Genomic DNA, 26,454 nt, shown 5'->3' on the forward strand with positions numbered 1-26,454 from the left:
CAGTGTCCTGTTTGCAGAAAAGAATGTTCTGAAAGGTTCTTGAAGGGGAGAGATTGCCCTCGCCTCAGCCAGTGAAGAGCTTCACTCTGTTGCTGGACTAGAAGGAAGCAAATGCTATTTTCATCAATGGTCACACAGGGTGATTCATGGTCAGGAGTGCTGGGCCAGGGCAGTGTGCCTGTGGGGTAATAAAGAGTGTTGAGTTTATTGTAACTGTGAATTATTGGATGTGTCACCTCTCTGTACCGTTAATAGCAGTTTCTTTTTGAGACACTCGTATGACATCCTGTGATTGATTCATATTTAATTTGAATGGGTGCCTGGCAAATAAAAACTTACTAGAACTGTCTCCCCTCCTGTGTAGCATAGTGGACCACTTGTTTCTGCATTAGCTTCCACTGTAGCACAGCGGTGCCCTAGTAAGATCCCAGAAGGTACAGGCTCTAGTGAATAATGCAAAGCAGAGATTTGGACACCACTTTTAGTGTCTTCAGACCTGAATATCAGTGGTTTCTCTTCTTTAATCAGCTAAGTGATAACTCAAGTTTGCATCTCTGAAGAATGTTTAGGTGGAACCAAATCAGGTGGCATACCCTACAAACTGTCTCATTCGTTTCAGAGTAAAGGATTATAAGACTCTAAGAAACACAACCAGTTTTTAAGAATAAATGTTGTGCAAACTTTCCAATATAACAGGCACAAATGGGCTTTTCTTCAGCAGCAGGCATGCATGGTGTCCTGTTCCAGTGCCCTGAGTAAATACATAGTACTTGCAGTGGACAGTGCTAGGACAATTGCTTTGTGACTAGATCTGGTTTACAGCCCCTTCAGCTGCAGGAAAAGTATCATAGAAACTTACCAGACATGGCAATTGTTTTGTTGCTCATCAAAGGAATATTGTTTTAGGTACAGAAGTTGTGATGCTGCTAAGGTAGTGGCATAAAAGAATCTGTTTGCCCCCCGCTTTCAAACATGCCCCCCCAGCACCCACAAAAAACACGGGAGGATCCTCAGTGTGGGCTTTGTCAGGGTGAGCTATTCAGCCACCCTGAGTGAGCAAACAGTTCCCGTTTTACCATCCGAGGGCAGAATGTGATTCCTTGTGGTCGGTGAGTCTGCCAGCTGGCCAGCTGGCAGTGCCACCTCTAAGGAGCTAAATTAAAGCTTTCTTATTTTCTGCCCACTTCTATGGATCCTTGGCTCTTCCTCTCTTCTCTCAAAATACCAGTTTACCAAAATATCAAGTTGCTAATTATCAAGTTTCTGCAAGTATTGAGCGTCTTAAACCTGCAGCATTGTGATCTGGGCTGCTGTTGCACAGGGCTGCTGCTTGGTCATGTACCAGTGTGCAAGCTTGTTCCCACAGTGTACTAGTGCTTGGGAACGGTCTTGCAACTGTGAATGAGTTCATGAACTACCAAACTACAAGAAAATATACAAAGGGAGAACAAAGGTGTTTCCTGCCCGTGTGTTGAACATCTAGATCTGTGAAATAGAGAAGAAAAACCTTTCAGCATTCTCTACATGATCAGAAGTCCCCAATCTGAAGAGTGGTTCGGATTTGTTGGTGTCATCCACTGAGTTCAGAGCAGCGAGTACTGCATTCCAGCTGAGTTCTGTTCTCACTTGAACTCAGTGTTTGGCTTATTCAGCCTTTGCTTTCCAGCTCACGTGTGTTGCCACTTGAAATAGCAATAACCTGGTTGTAGCCAAACCCAGCATTTGCTGACAAAGTTGGAATTGGACAGTTGGTGAAAATCAGTCCAGAAAAAGAAACAGATCACTGAGTCAGACCTAGCCAAAATGCAGCAGTGGTTCCTTAACATACCACCTCTTCCTTTTCAGTAGTGACATATTGTATACATTTTTACATACTTCACATCTTTTTTCCCCCAAGTGTCTGTGCTAAATATGTGAAGAGGGGGTGGTAATGAATCCTGAGCCCTTGGATCAAGTGACAGAGTTTTCACAATGTTTTCCAGTGTGGGGGAATAGATGTGTGACTTTAGACAAGTCTGATCAATCTCTTTGTGTCATGCAGAGGTTTTCAGCACTTCTGGCCTTGCACCACAAAGCCACCACTCTCCTGCAAGACTTAGGCTCAGCATTTGTCAGTGTGGTTTAATGGCAGGCTGCTGGTTCTCCTCTGCCCAGAAGAACCATGCCAGTGGCAGCTTTTAGTGTCACATCAGACCTTCCCCTCCGTGTATCTTTGCTGGCCCGAGTGAAGGTCTGTGGCACAGAGAGGGCTTGCCATGCTCTGCAGACTGCCTCTGCTTGGCACAGAAACTCTGAGGGAAGCACAGCCCTTACCTTGGGGGCACAGAGGAAAGGCAGGCATGCCATGCTGCCCTCAGGTGATTGGGGACTGCTTAATACAATGTTTGGTAGTTCTTTAAAAATAGAGCTGACTGTACTGAAGCTATTTTTGCCCATTTAGGTTTTTCTAGAGCACTTAGTCAATAGTTGCCCATTTATTATGGTGTAAATGTAGATTTACATTTACTGTAGATTCTGGCCATAAGAAAGAGACTGTTTCTTCTGTCAGAGAAAAGATGTTTTCCTTCCCCAGTTTTACTTCAGTGCTTTATTTACCCACACAAAATTGTTTCCCAGTCTTACTTAGCACATGGCACTTCCATGAGTTTTCATAAGCTGCTTCAGGCCTGAGTGTGAGCCTCATTAAAATGTTCATAAACATTTCATAAACTCTGCAGGATAGAGAAGGAAACAAGGTGTAGCTGTCTCTGTTCTGTTAAACTCAGCTTCCTTGAGTCTTGGCCTCTGTCCGTGCAGCAGTGGCTGCTCTGGAGTCTCTTTACACCGCATGTAACAAGAACAGGGTGTGTAGGGAAACATGCCATTGCTTGGGGTATTGGAGAAGCGCTTGCCATTTATTCCTGTATAGTTTTTTATTCTAAGAGCATAGCTCTTGGCAGCTGCCAGGGTTTTTAATTTTCATATTTTTAGACTGTATTTCTGGTGCATTCATGTTGTATTTCCTGTCCTTGTAGGAACAGGTACTCCCAAGTGTTAACCATTAAGATGGGATCAGTGACACTACAGCTGCCAGCCATCACATTATCACACTTAGACTGAACAGATAAGTCATTAAACATCTTTGGCATTGAAAATTTATCTTAACAGTTTCAGTAATTATGTGGTCAGGCTTAGGAAGGAGGGCTTTCTGTTTCTCCCCTTCCTCCTTACTCGCTGAAAGTGCAACTTGTAGTTACACTTCACTAAATGTAAGCTAATCTGAGTTTCTAACACGAGCTCAGGTCCTTTGAAAAGAGGTTGTTCACAAACTCAATTTTATTTGGACATGAAAGGAAAGATACAGTTTTTCTTGTAAGATTTTAGTGTAAGGTTTGGACCCAGATTTTCAGGACGTTTATCTTAAGTAGTCCAAAGTAATTAAACATTAAAGTTTTAACAAAGGTCAGTGATTCCTTGAAAGGACAGTGCAGTAGTTGAGACTACCATCTTCATCAGTGATTGACTAGCGAGGCCTTTAGTCTTCAGTAAACAACATACGCACAAGCTCCGATTTAAAACATTCTTCTTCAACCAGCTTCTGAGGCTGAAAGAAAAACGTCCATAATTAAAAAACCTGTTCTGGCTGAGAGCCATGTGTACACACTAACATTAGCCACATCCAGCACCTCTGGCCTGGGGAGTGAGGTGTAGTGGGGGTGGAACAAGAATGGTAACTACAACTAAAACATTCTTGAGGGTTCTCTGGCCTTGGAAGAGGCATTTCTAAGCAAGTAACTGCTAATTTAACTAACATGTACAAGTTACAACTTGAGCTGCAGTCTGACCAGAGTGCTTGGAACTTGTTTCACTCCTGTAGCCTCAGTGTTTGGAATTTTCAAAAGTTGAGGAGCTGCAAATCAGGAACAGTAACAATATGCAGCTAAGAAGTTTCTCAACCCCTCAAGCACCATGAGGCAAGTGCACATATTGCCTTTACTGCATGTTTATTATAGACATTACACAATAAGCAGAATGGTTCTCTCTTGAGGAACTGGGAGCAGAAGAGATGTTTAGAATGCCCTGGCCTCCTTGAACAAGAGAGGGTTCTCAGAGAATACAAGTGTCTAATTCATTCAGCCCTAAATTCCTGACAGGTCCCCATCTCAATGCCTGTAGATTCAGAACATTAATCACTTACTGTGCCATATTTAAGTAGTGTAGGCACTCCTGTTAGTTTCAGATTCCTCCTGAATTCATTGTTGGGATCCTTCCAGCTGTTCAGAAAGAAGGTGTTAAGCACAGCTTGTAGAGAGGCATTTTCAAGTTAAAATAGCTTCAAAATTATTCAAAGGCCTTTGCCTCGCACCTTCCCAATGCCCTTCTCAAAACAAGCATGCAGATAGATTATGTCTGAGATCGTGAGGACCTCAAAAAATGATTGACTCTTTACAGAAAAGGACAGCTCAGTCAGTTTTTTCAACAGGTTAACCACCAGTCCACCAACAGAACAAAGTAATCCCATTTGTCAGCATTCAAAGGTACTTACTAGGCTCTATCTCCAACTAGACAGTAGATGAAAACTGACTCATCAGGCAGGTTATGAAGTTCCTTCCTCACAATTGGCTCAGCTAGAAAATAATTTTTAAAATCTGTTAGTACTAAATATTCGTGCTACAGAATCACATGGATTAACTTGGACCGGCAAGGCTACTTATTAATGTTTTGTCTGCTTTAGTTAGAGATCGATATTTCGTTGCACCGGGCTATCCACAAGTTTTTCAGAGTTTGTTACATGCTTGAACGCTGACTGGACTTGTGTTGGAGTAAAGGCCAATTTCTTCTCTAACACGAAGAGAAACACTCTTGTTTCTCTTGTTCTGTCCTGTCCTGGGTGTGGCAGCCCAGCACAGCGCCCTTCTGCAGGGTGACGGTTCCCTAAGGCACCTTCAGACCTGCTCAGACACGTAAAGCCCTGCGGTTCAGTGCGGTGATTTCTCACAAGGAAATACTGCCGCTGGACACGGTCGGGGAAGGCATCGCTTCGCCTCGACACGTGCAGCATAGGTGAAGCTGACGGCAGGGCTCAGGTCTGTCGGTCTGTCGGTCTGTCTGCTGGGCCGTGTTAGCAGCCTTCGCCCGCAGCCCGCGCCGTTCCATGTGCGCAGCCAAAGGGGCAGCGTGGCAGCTGCGGCTCACAGCCCGCTCAGCTCACCGGGGAAACTGCGCCCGGAGCCTGGCACCGGCTCTGGGGCTGCTGTGCCCGCCCGGCATTTCCCGGAAAGGCACCCGAGGCCTCTCCGGCTTCCTCACGACCGACACAGCCCATGCCCCAGGCAGGGCGCTTCCCCGACGCGCCTCACCCGTCACGCAGTCGGGACACCAGCTCCTGCCCTCGGCGTCCTTATCGCCGCAGAAGAGCGCGAAGATGGGCCGGCCGTGGTAGCTCTGCGCCGTCCGCACGAACTCGGGGTACCCGCGGATCTGCCTCTCCTCCCAGCCCATGGCGGCAGCGGCGGAGGCTCCGCCCGGCCCGGCCCGCGCGGCCGCCGTAGCTCGGCGCGCTCCCGGCGGCCCGTGCGGCGGCGGGACCGGGTTCGAACGGCGCCTGGTGCGTCCGCCGCGGCCCGGGCCGCCCGCCCGCCCGACCGACCGACCGACCGACCTACGTCCGTCCGTCCGTCCGTCCCTCCCTTGCGGCAGCGCCCGGGGCCCGCCGTGCCGGTGCCGCCCGGGACGCCGTGAGGGCCAGGGCCGGGAGCAGCCACGGGCCCTGGGCGGTTGCGGAGAGGCCGCCCCATTCTGTCCGCGGCTGCTCGGGCTGGTTCTCCCTTTGTTACTCACATCAGACCCGGGATGGCTTTTGCCAGTCTGAAATAACGGTTTATTGTTCTCGCATGATCACAAGCAAGCGATAATAGCGAGATTTGCTCTCGAGCCGATGAGATGGTACCAAGCAAGACAGCGGTGTCTGATGATGCGTTTGCATTCACCAGCCAGCGATACAGGAATGAAGCTAAAGCTTTACAAACACAGGTAGTATTTGCCGTCGGTAGCGATGCTGAATTGGTTTTCTTTGTGATTGTAACAAAAATATGATTCTGACCCACTTCATGAGACAGCCCAGCAGGGAGTGTCATACTAGCTTTCCTCGTGCTGTCGCACATTATCTTGACACTGTCCTTTAGTAAGGCTAGAGATCACAAACTTAATGTATAATTATTCTTAATTATCTGTTGTGGTTCAGTCCCAGTAGGCAGCTGAGCACTTGCTCACCCTCTCTCAGTTGGGATGGGGAAGAGAACTGGAAGGCGAAAAGTACGAAAAGTTATGGGTTGTGATAAAGGCAGGTTAACAGGGAAAGCAAATGCTTTCCTCTTTTTGTGCACAAACAAGGCAAAATAAGGAACTCATTCTCTACATCCTATCAGCAGGCAGGAATTCAGCCATTTCAGCACATATAACAGTGACTTAGGAAGACAAATGCTGTCACTAGTCTCCCCTTTCTCCTTCTTCCCTGCAGCTTTTACTGCTGAGCATGATGCTACAGGGTGTGGAATATCCCTTTTGTCAGTTGGGATCAACCATCCAGTTGTTTCCTCTCTAGCCTCTTGCCCACCCCCAGGCTACTCAGTGGTGAGCAGGTGAGAAGCAGAAAAGGCCTTGACCTCTGTGAGCACTGCCTAGCAAGAATGAAAACATTGATGTGCTGTTAACACTGTGTTCATCATAAATCCAAAACAGTGACATCATGACAGAGTTGCATCGCCTGTGTATAGCATTCTGCATAACATCGGGGTTTTTTTACTCTTTGAACAGCTCCAGTTTAATAGAAATGTTCCTGCAGTTCCAGAGAACTTGGCTCTCAGATTCTCTCACCCCCGTCCAATTATAACAGAAAAACTGAAGGCATCCAGTGATAAGGGAAATCTCGTTGGAAGTGAGGACCTCAGCCTGAGAAGCTCTGGGATGTTCTCAGCGGTGTCTGAAGAGAGACTTAAATTGGCTGTTCAGCTGGCAAAAAGGGACATCAAACAAAGACATCTCGAAGAACAAGTAAAATAGCAGTGCTGCTTCCTTTGGACCAAAGCTGCCAGCTCATGGGAGGTGTTTTCCCTCCATCTCCACCCGGGAGAAACCCTTCCTCAGGCCTCAGCCTCTCATTCCTGGGCGCACATGGGCTGCTCAGCCGTGCTCAGCAGATGCCCAGGCCCCACTGGTTCCCCAGTGGCCCTTGGAGCGTTTGGGGTAGCCAAGTACGTTCCAGGAGAAATCTCCAACCTGCATTAGCCAGCACTGCCTTTCCTCCCTGGGGATACTTTGCTGTGATTGTGATGCACTGACAGCACAGAGGCCCCAGGAACAGCACGTCCTGTCTCCTCCTGGACCTCAGCAATACACTTTAAAACAGGTAACTTCAGAAGATATATAAATTAGAGAGAAAAATTAACAGAACTTCATGTTTTCAATGCCAAGAAGTTTCAAGACTTTCTGAAGGAAGGTCGAGCGTTTGTGTACCTGCTGCTACAACTGATCCCTTATAGCTCTACAATGCAAGTAGTGTCTCGGATGTGACAGACCTACCCACTGTGGAACAATGGGATACAGGAGGTGCAGAAAATATTAACTAACTTTCTTAGTCCGTCAAGTAGGGGCACTAATAATAATTCTTTCACTTTGCAGGAGTATCAGAAAGAATCATTCACTAGTTTTTGCACAATGTATCATAATGTCATAGACAACAGCTGCCACAGATGTTTCTCAGAAATTGGTGTGGTTCACTTCCCATCTAAACAAGCCCCTTCTGTCCCCCCTTTTTCTCTGGGAAAAATGAAAGCAGAAGAAAAAGGAAGTGCAGTAAGCCATTATTTAGATCTGGGAATAATGAATGTTTATCAGGATTTTGTAACACAAATTATGTAATGAAGCAGAGAAAAGGCTTTTGAACAAGTATGTTAATGAGATGGCAGCTAAGGGAGAGGTTACAGAGCTGCCAATTCTGATACAAATTTTTAATGTGATTTTCTTTTGGATCATTTTCTTTTGCGGTCATTAGCCTGCACAGCATTTGAATGGGCTTTAGGGCACAAACTATATGGGAAACACCAATTCTAGCTCAAGAAAGACTGATCAGCAACATTAACTGACTGAGAAAATCCCACTGACTCAAAATTCAGAATGAGGGCTTTTATGTAGAACATTGTTGGGCACGGGGATTGTGCCGAAAGGACTGTTCATTCAGAGTCTTGAGAGCTTTTCCTGGAAAAATATCAGATGCTCCACTGGGAACTTAGTTGAAAGCTACTCCTGAAGCAGGACAGTGGGCTGGCAGTAACTGGGAAGGACCGACTGGAGGGAAAATGGAGAGCAATGAAGGAGTGAATGCTGGTAATAACTCTTTCTATTTAAATTCTGCGTAAACCTTCCAGTACATAACATTACCATACAGGACCTCTTCTAGGCACCTTTTGAAGGCAAGAATCACATAGAGGTAAGTTCTGAACTGGTTATTTTTTAAATATGACTTTCAAAAGCCCAAGTAGAAAACATTCTTTTTCTGCTACATCCTAGAATATCTCAGGGTCAGTTGTTTTAATTTTTGTTTCTCAATGTCAGGTATGATACGACTTACAGTCCTTGTTTAATTTTATTTTGTTAAAACTTTTGTACCTCTGGCTGTTGCATGGAGCATGCAACATGAAAGAACTTTTAAAAGAATGTAAGGAGTTTTTGTCTCGAGAGAGAGCAGCAGTAATCTAGGTCAAATGGACTGTTTAGAACAAGTAAACTGTACTTGTGTGCTTGGGCAGCATTTGAATTAGAAGCAGAAAATGTGTCTATCTGTAATTAAATGAACCAGCTTCTGCCTGTAAAGCCACCTTTTCACAGACCATTCCTATCCTCCAATAACTGGAGTAACTGGGATGATTGCCTTGTAGAGAGTGCAATATATCAGAAAAGCAGCTTCTCAGGAACAAACTAAGCTATAAAAAAAAAATCTGTATTTTGCAATTTTTCTACCTGGACTGACCCTGGAAATTCTACTTTCTGAGTGGGATTGGTTTTCAGTCCCTTTCTCTACGAAATAATACAGGTCAGCCTTTCTTAACTAGCCTTCAGCAGTGTCCCACTTCTAACTGCAACTCTTGGCCATGGTTCACGTAATTGATTCTGGTATCTGAAGTATAAAAGGAAAGATTGCAGGACTCTGCATGTGGTTTGACAATGCTGTCAAGGTCACCTAGGCATCTTCTGTCTTGAAAGCTGCAGTTGTTCCTGCCACAGCTGTTCCTTGCCCAGCCATAACTAGCCCAGTCTCTTGAGCTGGCTCTAGTGCTCACTGAACACTTCATTGAACCTATTCAGCTCACGAACAGCAGAAAAATGTTCTGCTTTCTTTGTCAAGTTAAATCAAATGAACCCCAGAGCCACCAGCTGAGAAACGTTGCAAAGGCCAGGGAAGGTTGGTGGCAGTGAGCCACAAGATGGGCTTGGCTCTGTTACTCAAACCCTTAATTCTTGACATGCTTCAAAATACCGGGGTTTATTAGGGCAGCAGAACAGCAAATGGAAAAAATGGTATCTTGCAACCAGGAACAGGGATTTCAAGTACAAGAGACCTGATTCAGCTCCTGCTTCCACCTCACATCACCACCCATGCCGAAGCCTCTTTGTAACTGAAAAATTTCAGTTCCTTTGAAAACTGATTTGAAACTTACTATCAAGAAAAACAAGACAAGTACATTATTCAACACTAGGGTACCTAAGGATGCTACAGTCTCCTGCTTCTAAATGATGTCGGCAACCAAAAGCTGGTTTTACCCACTGCTTCTAAAGCACTGTTTAAAGCTATTGTGTTCAGAGTCATACTGACTAGAGGAAGGGATTCCTTTTCCTTTAAGGTGTGCAGTTGGTGCTCAGTTAGCATGAGCTGAATTTCAGGCTGTGGGAGGTTTTTGTTTGAAAGCTCTTTGGATCACCTAAAACTCATCCTGGATGTTTTGCAAGTGCTTAGGCTCTCTGCAGCTCCCTTCTACCCAGCTGTCAGACCAGTTCTGTAAAGCAAGCAGCCAAAATTTTGTCTGTCCTCTCCTTGGCACAGTGAAAAGGAAGATCATAATCAAATTATATGAAGGTCAGTGTGCAATAATTCTGCACAGTAAGGGAATATTGATTACCTTTTCTGTATTGACTAAAAGAAAAGGACTGAGCCATGAGTTAGCTAGTTCAAATTGCCCATGGAGTCCCATGTCTCATCCCCAGGTACAGCAAGCAAGTCTCCTTTCACAAGATTAGTCCATCTAAAGGTATCAACACATTTTTTGTCTTTATGGTTTTTTTTCTTCACTGCATCTAATTGAAACAAGAAGACAACAAATCACCTTTGCACTGGTCTATCAGAGTTAACCTTAGAACAACTCCTTTAGAATGAACATTTTGCATTTTCTTGTTTAAGTGCTTCAAGTCTTTTTTCTTTTTTTGACTAGGAACCATTTTTTCATTGGAGACAGGCCACAGGAATTCAAGTTTTGGCCAATTCCCCACTTTCTGCGAGACTTTGCACTGGTGTGAAGTGTGTTTCCTCTGTGTTGGTAAGTTACCCAGAGGGACAGCTCCGAAACGTTTGAAGATTTGGAATCTGTCCAGATCCGGTTGGCTACTTTTTTTTCTTAGTGGGCATTCACTGCTTTTACAAATGAAAAGTAACATTGGAGTGTCTTGTTTTGAACTTCTGTCACTCAAGTTCCTTTGGTCAGCAGAGGACAAAGAGTGCAAGCTGTAGTCAGAGCTCCTTCATTACTTGCTGTGGAATCTGAAATTCTTTATTCCTGTGAGTAACTGCTTGGTAAGACTGTATTAAGAGATTGCAGGATCAAATTGTTGAGATATGATTTATGCTGACTTCAATTTCAGGTGGCTGTTGTCGTCCCAGAAGCGAAACCTAAAATATCAACTATTTGTTTGTCCTCTGTCTAGTTGTCCCTTTCTGCTCACTCAGTCGTGCTGGTCACCATCAGTAGGGCTGTCCCTTTGGATTCCAAGGCTGCGCTGTCGACAAAGTCACTGAAGTCAACAACGTCAAAAATAACCTTTCAAGTTAACCTTCCTGGGTTATTTTTAACCCAGATGCAGAGGCACAATGCCTCTCAAAACAATAGCAGAACACAGCCATGCATGCCTGCACAGACCTTTGTTTTGGGGAGATCCCCACCGTGGTTTTAACTCTCCATTTCCCCGAAGGAGCTCAGTCCTTCCCCAGCACGGTGCGAATGAGCGGGGGCGATGCTCCCGAAAGGGGCGGCGGCAGCCCCGGGTCCCTGCGCGCTCGGGAGCCTGTGCGTGCCGGCGCCTCTGCGGCGCTCTGGGAGCAGGGCGAGCGCTCCTTGCGCGCTGTCCCGACGGCGCCGCTGGCTGACGCGCAGCCACCGAGCCGCTCTCCTCGAGGGGCACCGAGGGGCCGCGGGGGAGGGGTCCCGGCAGGGCAGGAGGGCGGTCGGAGCGGGGCCGGGCCGCTCCGGAGGCTCGTTGGCTGCCGAGCTCAGCCGCGCCGCTGCCCGGGGCGGCCTCGGCGGGGCGGGCGGGACGTGTCGCCCCCGGCCGGGTCCCTCCCGTCCCTCCCGCCCCGTACTTAAGGCGGCGGCGGCGGCGGGCGCTGCTCGCGCTCCCGCCCTGACCGTGTCGCCCTACAGAGCATGGCCCCGACGTGCCTGCAGCCCCTGCTGAGGTACCGCTCCTTCGCCATCCTCTTCCTCACGCCGCTGCTGCTGCTGCCGCTGCCGCTCGTCGTGCCCACGAAGGTAGGTGAAGAGAGCCCGGCTCCGGGCCTGCTGCCCCCGGGTGACCGCGCTCCGCCCGGCTCCGGGCCCTCCCGGCGGCACCCAACCCGCCGTGACAATTAGAGGCAATTCATTCGGGGCCAGGACAAGCCCAGGCGTAGCTGGCCGGCATTGGCATTGTCCTGCATTATGTCCTAGCGAGTGGAGTCGGCGGAAGGGCAGGAGTGCTTCCCCCAGCTCTCTGCTGAGGGTCTGGCACTCCTAGCACGTTGCCTGGTGACATTCTCCATCCTGATGCTGTCAGCGTTGTGCTGTACGAATTGGTCAGGATTTCAAATGCCGTGTCTTCCGATTCATCCATCTTACTCCAGGGATGGCAACGGCACAACTCCTATGCGTTCAGTGGAGTTACACCGTCGTAAAATTGGAATGACCCAGGAAAGTTTGAGCTTTTAATGCCTTGTAGCCTTCTTGATCAAGTGTGGAAGCTGAGTTTGCAGTGTTTTAGCCTACTAGAGCTTTGGAGGCTATTCCAATGCCAAAGCCAGGCTTTCTTTTGAGCAACTTTTATCGCTCAACCTGTTTTAAAGTGCGGGAAAATTTTATCTGTGTTCATAAACCGAATTGCCAACCTTTCTTGTTTACCTGTCTAAGTTATACCAGCCTGGCCTTTCAGTTGAATGGTGGTGCTTTATAGAATGAGGAATTCCTGACTGTTAAGCGCTACTTTGATCAAAACTAGGAAAGATAATTTCCAAAAAAATTAAGTATGTCTTCAGTTTGCCATTACTTGTAGGCATATTTTGTCATTAGTCTAACCTAAGAAATTACAGTATTTTGCAATGGAAAGGCAATATTTCTGTCAGTGACTGCTTTTTCATCTCTCAACCAGGAGTCAGGCCACTGTGCTTTGTGTCAACCGCACAGAAACACCAAAGAGACGTTCTGTGACTGTTTCCATAAATCACAGATATATATATATAGGTATAAATACAAATATATACTTAATTCCAAATCTTTTGTTGTTTGAATTTGCCACAGTTGCTGGAGTTAAATTATAATCATGGCTGTATTTTTGAATTTCACATAAATTATTTACTCTCTACTCTCTAAAACCAGGATTTTGAATTTTATTCACTTAGAGTTGTTTATCTGTCTTTCATACTAGCAACAGATTAACCACAGTCAGTTCTACCCTTGCATTACTGCAGTACAGCATGAATTGTATCATGAGCTGACCTCATATTTATAAAGGGAAGAGACTTCTACAGCATCTGCCTGGTATCTTCTAGTCTCTGAAGAATTTTTCCTTTCAAAACTTCTGCTGTAATTAAACTGGAAACTTGAGGGAAAAAAAATTCACATTACTTACAAAAGGTGTTTTCTGGTTCTTAAACTTTTTCCCCAACACTCCAGAAAATTAATGAAAATACACCCCTTCTTATTAATAACACCTGATGTCAGTTTTTAAGTGTCACTGTCACACCATTTATTTTAGCAATAAAGTCACATTTGTTGTATTAGAGTAAAATCCCATAAACACATGCCCTAAATAGGAGCAAATAGTGAGCTACAGAACACCGACTTCAGCTTTCAAGCAGTTCACTGTTAGCTAATGAATACCTGCTTCCCCTGACAATTTTTAGAGTACAAACCGCAGAAGGCTGGGATACAGAAATGCCTGGTCAACAGCCCAAAAAGACAGGTTACAACAATTCTATACTAGGGAAACACCTTAGCAGGTGGGGACAATATGACATGGGAAAATAGTTTAACACCTCTAATATGCTTAGCCACACACACAAAAAAAGAGTTTTACTTTAGGAGTTACTTTAAAAAGCAAAGAAATTTTAAATTATTCAGTGAAATAGTTTCTGAGCTGAACTGTGTTACTGGACATACATCAAAGACCTGTGAATTTCAGAAAAGCTAATCATCCACAATGGGAAATTTGGCCATCCATTAAAAAAAATTAACTCTATATTGCTGTTCTTGGCTCCTAGGTGTAAAATCTGCTGACCTCAACCACCAAGAGGTACTTTTACACGACAAACTGTGCACTTACCTAGTGGTGGAAGATTTATTTTTCTCACAGCATTTATTTTGTGTGGTTGTATTAAAGCAAACACTATGGTCTTCTTGGTAAAAAAGATCTTTTTTATACAAGTGACTTCAGAACATTGTTTAAGAGCACAAGTTTAAGTCCTCATTCAGCATAACTTTTTAAGCTACAGACAGTGGAGTGTGTGAGCCACTTTTAAGAGCTACCAATGTGTTTCTTAGCTTTGAAAACAGTTTATAATGCTTAAATGTGTCTTCTATTATTGCAGGAGGCCAGATGTGCATATATCATGATTATCATGGCTGTGTACTGGTGTACTGAAGTGATCCCCCTGTCTGTCACCTCCCTCATGCCAGTGGTATTTTTCCCTCTGCTTGGAGTTCAGACCTCTAAAAAAGTAAGGAACTTGTGCAATCCAGGTCTGATACAGAGAAATCCAGTGCTCTAATCCCTCATCAATATTTAGCCAACAAGTCTGTATTATATGGGAAGATGCTGAAGTATGTACACATTTGCCCAAAGTGTTAACAGTGGGGGGCTTGAGGTGGTTGAGGGGAGGATCTGTTTTGGACATGGGTCCTGCTGGAGAGCATCCCACTAGTGCCAGCAGTTTGTGTGTTCCCAAGCACAAAGGGGAAATGAAAGCAGAGCTGCCATTCTTCTGGGAGATGTCAAAATGCACAGGACAAACCTGTGGGAGTTTGTCCCGTAGTGCCGGCAGGTGTGCTGTTTGTGCTGGAGGCACAAGGCACCAGCTGTGTTCGGGATCTGTACCCAGGTTCACCACTGCCCAGCAAGCCGGTAAAGGCAGGTTGCTGATGCTGTTGAGAAAGCCCTTTTGGAGCTCAATATTTCCAGCACCTTCCATACTTTGAACTCCTAGCTGCGTTTTAGGAAACTGGTGTCATTTTGCACAATGATGCACAGAGAGCTCCTGCGCAGGCGAGTCAGCAGTTACACAGGAGATCAAGGGTTCAGGAAACTGGAGGGAGCTTGCAGGCAGCAGCTGCCTCTTGTTCTAGTGTTGGCTGGGGCCTGCTCCAGTCCGTGGATTTGAGAGGGTGTAAGCAAATTGTACTAGCAAAGCAAGTATTTTGGCCTGATTTATCTTCTCTGTCTTACAGGTGTGCTTGCAGTACCTAAATAGCACAAACATGCTCTTCTTTGGAGGGCTGATTGTCGCAATTTCTGTTGAGCAGTGGAATCTTCACAAAAGGATTGCACTGAGGGTCCTTCTGATTCTTGGGGTGAAACCTGCACTGTAAGAGTATTACATTGGTTTTCTCTTACCTCTTGTTAGTTTAGCAAAGGCCCAGGGATGGTATTTAACAGTCAGCAGAGAAAGGATCCTTCAAGAGCCAATTTAGCTGTACTTGCAGAGTATCCAGAAATTAAGTCTAGCAACAGGAGCAGTTTATTTGTGCTTTATCCAAAACTGGCATCTGACTAAATTTTAGAGGCTTACCATTGGGGACAAAATGATGACAGACTTAATTAAGCCCTGGGATTCCTTCAGTGAACGTGGCAGAACTGTCCTAGAAGGGAGTCTGGGCCTGCTCTGTACTAGTGGCTGCACACATCCCTGCCTGGGCTTTGCTCTCCAAATTATAGAGACTGCAAAGCCTGGCAGCATCTGTTCACTTTCTTCCTCCCTCCTCTGTGTCTTTCTTTTCAGCCTGATGCTGGGATTTATGTTAGTCACTGCCTTCTTGTCAATGTGGATAAGCAACACAGCCACCACTGCCATGATGGTTCCCATTGTCCAAGCTGTCCTGGATGAATTGGACATCACAGAGCATGAGTTGACCATGGTGGAACCAGCAACTGGGCAAACAAATACAGCGATTGAGCTGGAGGAAAAGAGCAAATCAGGGTCCGCTGCAGTGAGTGGTAAGGGCCTGCTCACCCATAAGCTGATGCTACTGAACTTGCTACACTCGGCTCCCCAACCTAGGAGTGTTGTGTACCCTTTCCAAGGAAAGAGGATGGTAGTCTGACTGAAATCTTGTAAATATATGACATTTAGGTTTTACAAAATAGCTTTTAATTTTGATGGCTGCCATTTTGTATGCTGGTGCTAGAGCCCAGACAAGTTGTTATGTTCTTTCCTTCAAGCTGGAGTCATCCTCCCAGTTCCCCTAGACTTAACTGCCTGTTTAGGGAAGTGAAGAGCATATCCTGTAGGAAATAGCCATCCAAACCCCCAGCATCCCACTTTCTAAATCTTGTGATTATCAGTGGGGATTCAGATTCTAGGCCATGTAGGACTATTTGAAAAAATTATGTAAACACAATCTATTTTGGCTGTAGGGTAATAAATATCTCTTTATTGACCAGATGGTATGTGGAGATAGGGAGAAGAAAGAGGACTACTTTAAAAGCCACATGGAAAAGAGGAACTGGTGTAATTTGACTCACATTAGACAAACTGTTCTTTTGTGTGATCTTACCCAGATGCTTGATTCCTCAAGGTCCTGTGCCAGTGATGTGGTTCTACAATAGGTTACACTTCATTTTAAATATGTGCACAAACTCAGACCCTCTCATTTCAGTGCTTTGGTGCGCTGTTACGCAGGGCTGTATTATTAAGTATGATTAAAGATCAGATTACAAGTGTAGTGAAGATAATAAGAGTGTGCAAAAAATACCCTTTAATATTGTTGAGTTGGTTGCAATTGCCATAAATTCTTTGTCCTGCTCCATTAGTCCAGTCAGACTTCAAGATTAGGGTGTTAACCTCAGAGAACAATGGACACAGCAGTAAAGTTTTGTGGTTATTGTAAATTGACAGAATGCCAAGCAAGGATTTGGGTTTTAGTGTTGTTTTTTTTTTCCTGCCTGTATTCACATCTGTTAAAGCTAGTTGGGTTCTCGCTGTGGAATTGGAATGGTTTCAGTGACTACAATATTTGGCTGGTGGTGAGCCTCTCTGTGAAACAAGACATTACTGAAAAGGAGTTGTGGCACTGATGTGGGCAAAAGCATCCTTGGATCACGTCCATCAGTCCATCAGCCTCTTTCTTCTGCTCCTCATGAATATTAGTCTGAAGTATTTAGGTAGATACCTGTGAGTTTTGTAATTAAAATAAATGGCACATACAAACTGGAAGCACTAAGCCTACAGATCCTATCCTGAACTCTCTGCCTTTCCAGCTTTACCTGAGACAAATAATTTTCTTTCTGTCTAGGTGTAAGCAATGAACAAGTCACTGATGACCCCAAATCTTCTGAGGAAACTAAAAGGCGGAAGAGTATATGCAAGGGAATGACACTTTGTGTATGCTATGCTGCCAGCATTGGAGGAACTGCAACACTTACCGGAACAGGACCAAATGTGGTACTGAAAGGCCAGATGAATCAGTAAGTAATTTTTGCTGCTTCTTTTAGTTGCACTGTCATACTGTTTGTGTGACCAATTGACTGGTCTTAGATGACAATTTCAGTTGTGAACTTCAAGCAAATAGTTGAGGAACTGAGACTAAGAAATGTGTATGAAGTATTTGGCCTCATTTTTTTTGCTTCAGCGTCTTTTAAAAGGAAGCTATGTGATGGAATTAAGGTCTTCTGAGTAAATTGGAAATACTTGTTGGCAATCAACATGCAAGTGGTTGATTATGCGATATTGGTTCTTCTGTGTCCTCTTTTTCAACTGAAATGCAGCACATCAGGAAGAGGAACTGCAGTAAAAAGCACCAGAAGAACGTAGATTAACTCTACTCATAAGCACACTGAAGAGAGCTGGCAGGAACTTGGCCCCTCCTGTAACACTGTTCCTCCATGCTGTGGCTGTGGAAACTGTGCAGTTGTGTCGTTCTGTCATTGCTAAACTGAGGCAGGGAACTGATCTACATGGAGCCCAATCTGCAGTGGAAATTTTTCCAACATTACTTCCTTGTGTTGCAAGTACTTCAGCCTTAGCTGCTACATTATCTCTTGGTTTTAACATCCAGCTGGAAGTTTGCTATTGATATTTTTCCTCCAATCATTATTGGCAAGCACAGAGAATAACAAAAATTGCCTTTCTTAAAACATTGTCATCATTGTTTCAAGCCAACTAGCAACTTTTTCATCTGTTGGAGGCAGCAGAAGTACAGGCGTTAACTTCAGGGAAGACATTTCTTGTTCTCTTACTAGAGTGATTTGGGAGGAAGAAAAAACTATCCTTTCTTGGGATAAATGAACAGATGTGTTAGAAGTCAAAAATGTCTAGAATGAATGGGAGATCTTTCAGCCACGCTTGTCTGACTGAGACCTAAAGTATCAACATGAGCTCCTGTATGCATCAAATTAAAACATAGGGAAAACTGACAATCATTTAAGTTCTGCTCTGAAATCAGGCTGCCTTCTCTCATGACTTAAATTAGGCTGTGGATGTTACCTACGATTGCTCGTAATGGTTGTCGTAGATTACATGCATAATTGTCTGTAGCACATTTTAGAGGGGGACTAGATTGCTAAATGTTTTGACGTTCATACAGAAAATAATTTCTTTACAGGTTATACCCTGACAGTAATGATATTGTGGACTTTGCTTCCTGGTTTGGATTTTCATTCCCAAACATGGTCCTGATGTTGACACTAGCTTGGCTTTGGTTACAGTGCTCCTTCATGGGACTCAAGTGAGTATTTATCTACATGATATTGTGTAAACTCCTCAGTAAGTTAGTGCAGATCTGCTTTCTGAGACATCTGGCTAAAACAAATGCAGTGATAAGTTATTAATTTTGTAGCAGAGAGCAGGTCCATTTCACAAAAATTTTGAGGTCTGGAAACCTTTTGTGTTCATGGGAGGTATATTAAGGCAAAAGCCATATACATTCCTAATCTTCAGACAAAATTGCCTTTTTATTTTTCAATCTCTCGCCTGTGAATTTCAGCCCTGGGAGATCTGTCATAGCTGGTTTGCAGCCATTGATTCAATCCTGTCTTTTTCATCCTGGGTTACTCCAAATTCCCATCCTTTGATAGACCACATTCTTCTGTGAGAACCGGTGTGTCCCCACAAAATACTTTGGCACTGTTGTAGTTTCTTTATTTATGGCCTCTGCTGTTGTCTGTGTCTGTCCCCAAGAGGGGCAGCTGCAGAGTGATAAGGATGCTACATCCCTCTAATATGTTCATACTTACAGTATTTTTTTTCTCCCTTTTTTCAAAGCATAAAACAAAACTGGGGCTGTGGGACACAGAAAACTGACAAAGAAAAAGCTGCATACAGTGTGCTGAAGGCAGAAATGAAGAAGCTAGGCCCTATGTCTTATGCTGAAATAAATGTCCTCCTTTTGTTTATATTGCTGGTGCTCTTGTGGTTTTCCAGAAACCCAGGCTTTATAAAAGGCTGGGCTAGCATACTCTTCAAAGGAGGAGAAAAGTAAGTATTTAGGTTTTTTTTCCATCTTTTACCCACTTGGTTATTAATCAGATTCCCTTGTTCATACATTCCATTTTGAATGTGGGATCATTAATTCCAACTTTACCTGACTTCACATGTTTGCTGGGCTTGATACAATGGCTTGTACATGACACTACCAATCAATCATTCAGGCCATTTCTTTAGATGTCTGTCTTTGAGATACAACTGTTGAATCTTGGCTTCAGCGCAGAGAAAGAACCCTGCTCCAGGAGGGATGAGTTGTCATCCAGGACTCTATTTATTAATGTGTATTGTAGCTTGTTTCTTTTATTATTGTGTTTAAATTATGGCAGATCTGAGAGACTTCAGACATCAGCTGATGTCCTATTTTGCTCAAGCCCCAAATGGGATGGCAAAGTCAGTGACTGGAATGCTGGAATACAGCCCTTTTCTCGGAGAAAGGTGTCCATTTTCTAACCTGTATTCTCTTTTCTCCATTAGGTATATCACTGATTCTGTTCCTGCTATGTTTGTTGCCCTGTTACTGTTTGTCCTTCCTGCTCATAAGCCCAAATGCATAGGCTGGAATACAAGCACGTCTGACTCTGAACAGACTGAAGAAGGTATTTAAAAGAGGGACTGTAGTACTGTGAAACATCTAACCCGCTCAGCCAACAAGGCAGAAACATGCACTGGATTTGCATGCAGTTCTTTAGAGCATCTCACCTGCCTCCCTTGTGGGGCAGCGCTGGGGCACAGTCCGTGTCCGTGTGTGTTACCCTCGCCCTGTGCAGATTTCTCAATGCTGTGCATCTGCCCACCAGTATCTTGCAGAACAGAAGATAAAGTGTCTTCGCTCTCCTAAAACATGTTCTTTATTTCTCACTTCAGATAAGAAAAAGCAATTTTTTTCACCCCCGCTGCTAGAATGGAATGTGGTTCAAAGGAAGATGCCCTGGAACATTGTGCTGCTGCTGGGAGGAGGTTTTGCTTTGGCTGATGCAAGCGCAGTATGTCCTGACATCTGTTTTTCTCTGACTCAAAGGCAAAATTCCCTGGTTTGTTATCTAGTCCTGTATTACTGGGCATGCACACAAAGCCAAACCCAGTAGCAAAGTTCAGATCTGAAGGGAGATCTAAATTAGCAAAAACCAAGGAGAGGTGAATGCTTGTGAGTCTTCTTCAGGAATTTTTGTTCTTCGAAGTTTCTTTAATTTATCTTACCTCTTGGAGACTCCCAAGTAGGTTGGGATCTTCGCTGTCTGGACAGTCCAGAAAAGCATCCTTTCTTAATTCTGTAATCATCCCAATCCCAGCCCTGACTAGAAAAGTAGAAATACAGATAGCACCTGCCAGATTTTCAGTACGATTTGAGGTTTGTTTGAGGGTTTTATATCTTCAGACTTACAGCAAAACCACTGCTGAAGTGGTCGGAAAGAAAATCCTGGGTTGATGCTGTGTTTATAAATTCACAGAAAAGGCAGCTAAATTCCCAAGACAGGAAGGAATCCTGAGGTGAACCACATTGTTTCTTTCATCACTGCTAAATGCATCTAAATAAAAGCAAGCATTAGCTGTCAGTAGTGCGATATTTTGGGGAAAGTCATGTTCACATCTGAGTTTTGTGACTAATTAGGTTTAAACCATGGAGCAAGTTAAAGCTCTGGCCCTGACATTCATCCACCTACAACACACATAGATTATTAAAGTTCCAGAGCATTAAACACTATCAAGTCAGATTTTGTAACCTGTTTGTATCAACTACTGCCTGTGTTCCTACAATAGAGCATCCATACAGAATCATAACCTTCAGAAACCTTAGAAAAAGGTGCCAAGAAGCTTCTGGGCCATACACTAAGTATTTGCAATGACCTCAGAAAAATTTTCTTATTCAGCAAGGAAACCAATAATCTTGTAACCTGTGTGTGAGCAAGTATTTGGTTTCTGGAAGAATCAGAACAGTGGGATTCAGTGTGATGTCCAGTTGGCAAGGAATTTTTTTTAGTTTTTGTGACAGATAATTGTACTTTCCTGGATGGTGTTTGTATAATTCTGGAGTCCTTTAGTATTACTTGTCAGGAATGTTGCCCATAACATGGCTTCCCTGTTTGTGAGTCAGGGGTTCTGAACCTCACCGAAACCCACTTTCTTTCTTGCAGAACTCTGGGCTCTCAGCTTGGATGGGTCGTCAGATGACACCACTGGGATCAATCCCACCATGGGCCATTGCATCAGTGATCTCCTTTATTACAGCTGTCTGCACTGAATGCACCAGTAACGTGGCCACAGCTACCCTCTTCCTGCCTGTCTTTTCATCCCTGGTAAGATTGCTTCTGTCCTCTTACCCTGTCAGCTGGAGGATCAGAGTTAAACTGCAATATTGTAATTAAAAGCAATATTGTAATTAAAAATTACAATATTAAAAATAAAAAGCAATATTGTAATTATTGTCTTGGATGTTGCTCCAGTGTACTTAAAAGGAAGCCAGGTCATGCCTTCTGTAAGGTGTGTGCCTTGGCCCCGGAGAGGGTGAAGTGACAGTCACTTTTTCCATACAGTTCAGCAAACATCAGTTACTTCTGGTCATTTTGAACCATCAACTTAGAACTGGAAAAACACACACACACAAAACCCAAACCAAAACAAAATCCAGCACTTTCTGATGGTGCCTCTGAATTATTCATCTTCACATTTTGTGCTAAAATACTCAAAGTGGTCGGCCTGATTATTAGGAATGTGCAATTTCTCATAGGAACGCAGAACAATTTTAAAACTTAAGGAGGAAAACCTGATAAGTTTTGCTGCCTTTTCTGAGCAGAATCAAAACTGTGGCATAAAGAGAAAAATAGATTGTTCTTTAATTGGAAAAGGACAAACACTTTATTCTAGACTATTTCCTCAAAGCAAAATTACCCCAGTCAAGGTACTGAGCTATTAATGACTTAAATTGGCACTTAAGCTTTGAGTGCCACAGAATTTATGTAAAGTCTAAGAGTGTCACTCCATGTGCCTAGTAATTATAATTCCCATTCCTGGAAAAAGGGTGGTCCGAGGTCAAAGAAATGATTGCTGGATATTTTTGACCAGAAATCTAAATGATGCCATAGAGCAAAACAAACAACAGGAAAGAATCAAGCCTTGTTTTTAAGTATCATTGGACAGGAAACAACAGCAAGTTATCTTTAAGCACATGTGGATTTCAGAATAAAATGTTTGTGAATTATTTTGGTGATGTAGTACGAGGCAACAAAATAAGTCTATGTATCTCATTGGTCTGGGGTAGATTGATCCTTTATGCTTTTCTTTTCAAACACCCCCAGAGTGATATTCTCTCCATTTCATTGCAGGCTGAATCTATCAGGATCCACCCTTTGTATGTTATGCTGCCTGGTACTCTCAGTGCTTCATTTGCCTTCATGCTACCTGTTGCAACACCACCAAATGCAATAGTGTTTTCTTACGGCCACATCCGTGTTTTGGATATGGTAAGATAATTGCCTTCTCTCTTATCTGAAATTCTCCATTGCTTTCTTCCTGAAATATGGCGAGAATTTAATTTTCTTTGCATAGTATTTCCAAAGTACCAGGAAGCTGTTATGGGCTGTAACTGCAACTCTATGCCACTCTCTTCTGCATCGTTAATATTGTGATAAAAATTTGCATCTCTGAAGTAACAGTACTTCTCTCATGGGCTTTGGCAGACATACAGATTGGCCCAAGTGAAATGAAAAACTGACCAGTCATAAGTCTCTGAAACGTGAAGGGTTAAAGTCCAGGCATGCCCTGCAGTGTTCTGGGGCTTTGGCAAGTGTCTAAAGCCTTGTCTCCACTGGAGCTGAAAGCAGAAGGTAGCAATCAGTAGCCCTTGGCTCTGGTCCTCTGATTTTCTGCCAGACCACACAGGGCAGGTTTTGGGCGGAACACACAAACATTACTGGTTTTCTAACTGGATATTTGAAGAGGGCATAAGCTGTTCTCTGACTAATAAGAGCAACGTGTTACACATGCTTTAAAGTTCCTCGACTGGTTATATACATAGCAAAGCGCTCAAAGACTTTGCACAGTGTGTTCCCTGGTGTCTCCACCTAAGCAAGGGCAGAAGGCAGTGGATACAGTGGTATTTCTGTGATTTACTTGACCATCTTTCTTGTGTATGTACAAGTAGGTCTTGCTGCAGTTTGCTGTGCTGGTGTTTGGTTATTGTTGGTTTGGATTTTTTTCCTCACAGGTTAAATCTGGACTAGTGTTGAACATCATTGGAGTCTGCTGTGTCTCCCTGGCCATCAACACGTGGGGAAGGCCTATGTTTCAGCTGGACACATTCCCAGCCTGGGCAAACAGCACAAGAAATCAGTGAGCTGTGAAGAATTCGTGTGTTGAACTAGGAAAGTACCCTCAGTACTCCCTGTTGCCCACAGTCCTGTATAAAGTCTCATCACCACTTCAGATCCAGTGTTGGGTGTTTGCTGCCTTCCAGCAGTCACACAGCAGTTCAAGTTTGAACCAACCCAATCTTACTCCAGATGTGCTGGAGCCAAAAGTGCTTGCAATTATACAACCTCTCTGTCAGGATCATAAGTATGTTCAAGTGATCCATTGTACCTCCAATCAAGGTCAAGGATTAGGATTTACCAAACTTTCAATAAAGAGAGAGGAGGCTGTTGTATCAAATGGTTTGAACTATTATATCACTGGTATGTACTTGTATATCATTAGCATTGAATATTGCACTCAGGCAGGGGCTGAACATTCCTTACTTATTCCTTATATCTACAAGTCAGCAACTGTACAGAGAAATCCCTGTTGTCACTTGTCTAGTGAAGAAGGGGTATGCCATGTGGTGCTATGTTATGTTTTAGGTGGGCCTCAACCATGTGGTGGATCCTTCCAAGTCAACATCCAACACACTTTCTCTTGCCTTTTTTCACTCCTAAATCTCCCTGCATTTTGACGCCTTTATTGAGGGTTAATGTAATTCCATGATGGTCATGATTCAGCTGATACCTCAGACAACGATGCACTAAGGCTGGCTCTGTGTTTCTTGCACTGTGGCAATTAGAGAGCAGGGAGCCTTTCCCTCAGTCACAGGTGTGATTTCACATGCCAACTAGTGTTTTCCGAGTGCCAGCCTGGAAGTGACCAGTGGCCCTTGGGACTTGACATCTATTGCAGAAGTTCCTGAATTAACCCCTGATGTGCCTTATTAATTAACTCTGGAGTTTTTGAGTGAAGTCAAGACGTGAGGAAGGCTCTAACTGATGACCTGGGAAAAGTGTAGGGGCCCAGATTTTAGTGCTTGTGCTGGCTGACAGCAGTGGGAGTTGTCCTGTGTACTTTGGAATTCATGTCTTGTAAGAAAAGCAGTTTGCAGCCTAATTATGCCATTTCTGTTGCAGAAGTTGTCTACAGAATGATTGATGTTGGTCTGGGTGTATTTTGTCGGTGGTACATGGATGCTTTCCCTTCAGCCCTGGGGATGGAAGTGGGTGGGAGGTAAAGCAGCGTCTTACAGTGGAAAGATCTGTGGGTATGACCTGGGATTTGCTTCCAGACTTGCCATGTATCCCCGTGCAAGTCAGTTCACCTCTTTGTGCTTATTTCCCCTCCTGAAGAAGATGGTATGGAACCTATCTACCTCACCAAGGGGTTGTGAGGACATAAGGTAAAATTCTGCAGCCATAGTGATTTCCCACCTCATGATAATGGGTGCAAGGTGTTAAGTTTTAGAATTATAGAATTCTGTGTAGAAGATAGTATTGTGTTTAGGATATTCAGTAGTTCTGTTATTAAATTCTGTGAATTTTCTTAATGGAACTGGAAAAATACATTTTTATCTAGAAGTGAGGGAAATATTTATCCACAAAATGACCAGGTGCTTTTTTGAGCAGAAAACTGCTTTAAGAATTTATTTCCATGCCTTTATCTTTTATGCTCTTTCATGGTGGTAAGCACCATAAACTATGCACTGATTGTTGTTCCCAAGAGCCACCAATGGCTCGCTGTCTTCCCAGATGGCTGCAGGTAGTGCAGCCTCACACTTCTTCCAGGGAATGGTGGAGTATGTGGATAAACACACTTCCACTTGCAGAGTCTCTCTAAGGAAGAGGCCAGTTCTAGTGCCAAGAATTGCCAGATGAGATATTGCTCACAGGCATTTGTCATCACCTGAAACTTATGACAGTATTTTTTGAAGAAAGTGAGACCAGGAACAGTTGAGCACGTTCTTTCCTTTGGCAGTCACCATTTAATGCTGATTTGCATCTCTAGGTATCTAAATGCATTTGAGAAAGGGACTTCCTTTCTGATGGACTTCACAGTGTGAGAACACGTTACTTTTGCCAGATACATGGTGCTCGCTCTGCTCTGTCTGACAAGATACAGAGGAGCTTGCATGGTAGATGATACCGAGTTTGGCATTCTCAGTTCATGCAGACCAGAACTCCTCTAAAACCAGTTCCAGCTAAAAGCTGTAGGACAGACACTTCAGTGTCCTGTTTGCAGAAAAGAATGTTCTGAAAGGTTCTTGAAGGGGAGAGATTGCCCTCGCCTCAGCCAGTGAAGAGCTTCACTCTGTTGCTGGACTAGAAGGAAGCAAATGCTATTTTCATCAATGGTCACACAGGGTGATTCATGGTCAGGAGTGCTGGGCCAGGGCAGTGTGCCTGTGGGGTAATAAAGAGTGTTGAGTTTATTGTAACTGTGAATTATTGGATGTGTCACCTCTCTGTACCGTTAATAGCAGTTTCTTTTTGAGACACTCGTATGACATCCTGTGATTGATTCATATTTAATTTGAATGGGTGCCTGGCAAATAAAAACTTACTAGAACTGTCTCCCCTCCTGTGTAGCATAGTGGACCACTTGTTTCTGCATTAGCTTCCACTGTAGCACAGCGGTGCCCTAGTAAGATCCCAGAAGGTACAGGCTCTAGTGAATAATGCAAAGCAGAGATTTGGACACCACTTTTAGTGTCTTCAGACCTGAATATCAGTGGTTTCTCTTCTTTAATCAGCTAAGTGATAACTCAAGTTTGCATCTCTGAAGAATGTTTAGGTGGAACCAAATCAGGTGGCATACCCTACAAACTGTCTCATTCGTTTCAGAGTAAAGGATTATAAGACTCTAAGAAACACAACCAGTTTTTAAGAATAAATGTTGTGCAAACTTTCCAATATAACAGGCACAAATGGGCTTTTCTTCAGCAGCAGGCATGCATGGTGTCCTGTTCCAGTGCCCTGAGTAAATACATAGTACTTGCAGTGGACAGTGCTAGGACAATTGCTTTGTGA

General features: G+C 44.0%; 2 protein-coding genes across 6 annotated transcripts; one reads left to right on the plus strand and one right to left on the minus strand.

The window, feature by feature from the left end:
* Positions 1-3,297: 3,297 nt before the first annotated feature.
* Positions 3,298-5,513, minus strand: LOC134427884 (thioredoxin domain-containing protein 17-like). Its single transcript, XM_063174044.1, has 4 exons — positions 5,340-5,513; positions 4,526-4,607; positions 4,178-4,253; positions 3,298-3,583 (listed from the first exon to the last, which is right to left on the minus strand). The coding sequence occupies exons 1-4, from the start codon at positions 5,479-5,481 to the stop codon at positions 3,515-3,517; spliced, it is 369 nt and encodes a 122-aa protein (XP_063030114.1). The 5' UTR covers positions 5,482-5,513; the 3' UTR covers positions 3,298-3,514.
* A 180-nt stretch (positions 5,514-5,693) lies between these two features.
* Positions 5,694-23,836, plus strand: LOC134427895 (Na(+)/citrate cotransporter-like). Of its 5 annotated transcripts, XM_063174057.1 has the most exons (16): positions 5,694-6,012; positions 6,500-6,620; positions 6,796-8,364; positions 10,464-10,568; positions 11,667-11,774; positions 14,084-14,212; positions 14,940-15,076; positions 15,491-15,705; positions 17,004-17,175; positions 18,312-18,434; positions 18,971-19,183; positions 19,667-19,788; positions 20,057-20,175; positions 21,325-21,486; positions 22,513-22,650; positions 23,394-23,836. In XM_063174057.1, the coding sequence occupies exons 3-16, from the start codon at positions 8,359-8,361 to the stop codon at positions 23,520-23,522; spliced, it is 1,878 nt and encodes a 625-aa protein (XP_063030127.1). In that variant the 5' UTR covers positions 5,694-6,012; positions 6,500-6,620; positions 6,796-8,358; the 3' UTR covers positions 23,523-23,836. The 5 variants fall into 5 exon arrangements, with proteins under 5 accessions (XP_063030127.1, XP_063030126.1, XP_063030129.1 ...); XM_063174056.1 differs by lacking the exon at positions 6,500-6,620; XM_063174059.1 differs by lacking the exon at positions 6,500-6,620 and having other exon boundaries at positions 5,695-6,012; positions 6,796-8,467.
* Positions 23,837-26,454: the final 2,618 nt, after the last annotated feature.

The sequence above is a fragment of the Melospiza melodia genome, chromosome 21, assembly GCF_035770615.1.
Source record: "Melospiza melodia melodia isolate bMelMel2 chromosome 21, bMelMel2.pri, whole genome shotgun sequence".
Lineage (NCBI taxonomy): Eukaryota > Metazoa > Chordata > Aves > Passeriformes > Passerellidae > Melospiza > Melospiza melodia.

Excerpts from the sequence above, each read along its gene's own strand:
- LOC134427884 (XM_063174044.1), bottom strand. The coding sequence starts at position 5,481 with ATGGGCTGGGAGGAGAGGCAGATCCGCGGGTACCCCGAGTTCGTGCGG. Across the intron at positions 4,254-4,525 it reads CTAGTTGGAGATAGAGCCTA|CTGGAAGGATCCCAACAATG; the intron begins GTAAGTACCTTT and ends CTTTCTGAACAG. Across the intron at positions 3,584-4,177 it reads CACTACTTAAATATGGCACA|CCTCAGAAGCTGGTTGAAGA; the intron begins GTAAGTGATTAA and ends TTTTTCTTTCAG.
- LOC134427895 (XM_063174057.1), top strand. Across the intron at positions 10,569-11,666 it reads AGTGTGTTTCCTCTGTGTTG|AGCATGGCCCCGACGTGCCT; the intron begins GTAAGTTACCCA and ends GTCGCCCTACAG. Across the intron at positions 11,775-14,083 it reads CGCTCGTCGTGCCCACGAAG|GAGGCCAGATGTGCATATAT; the intron begins GTAGGTGAAGAG and ends CTATTATTGCAG.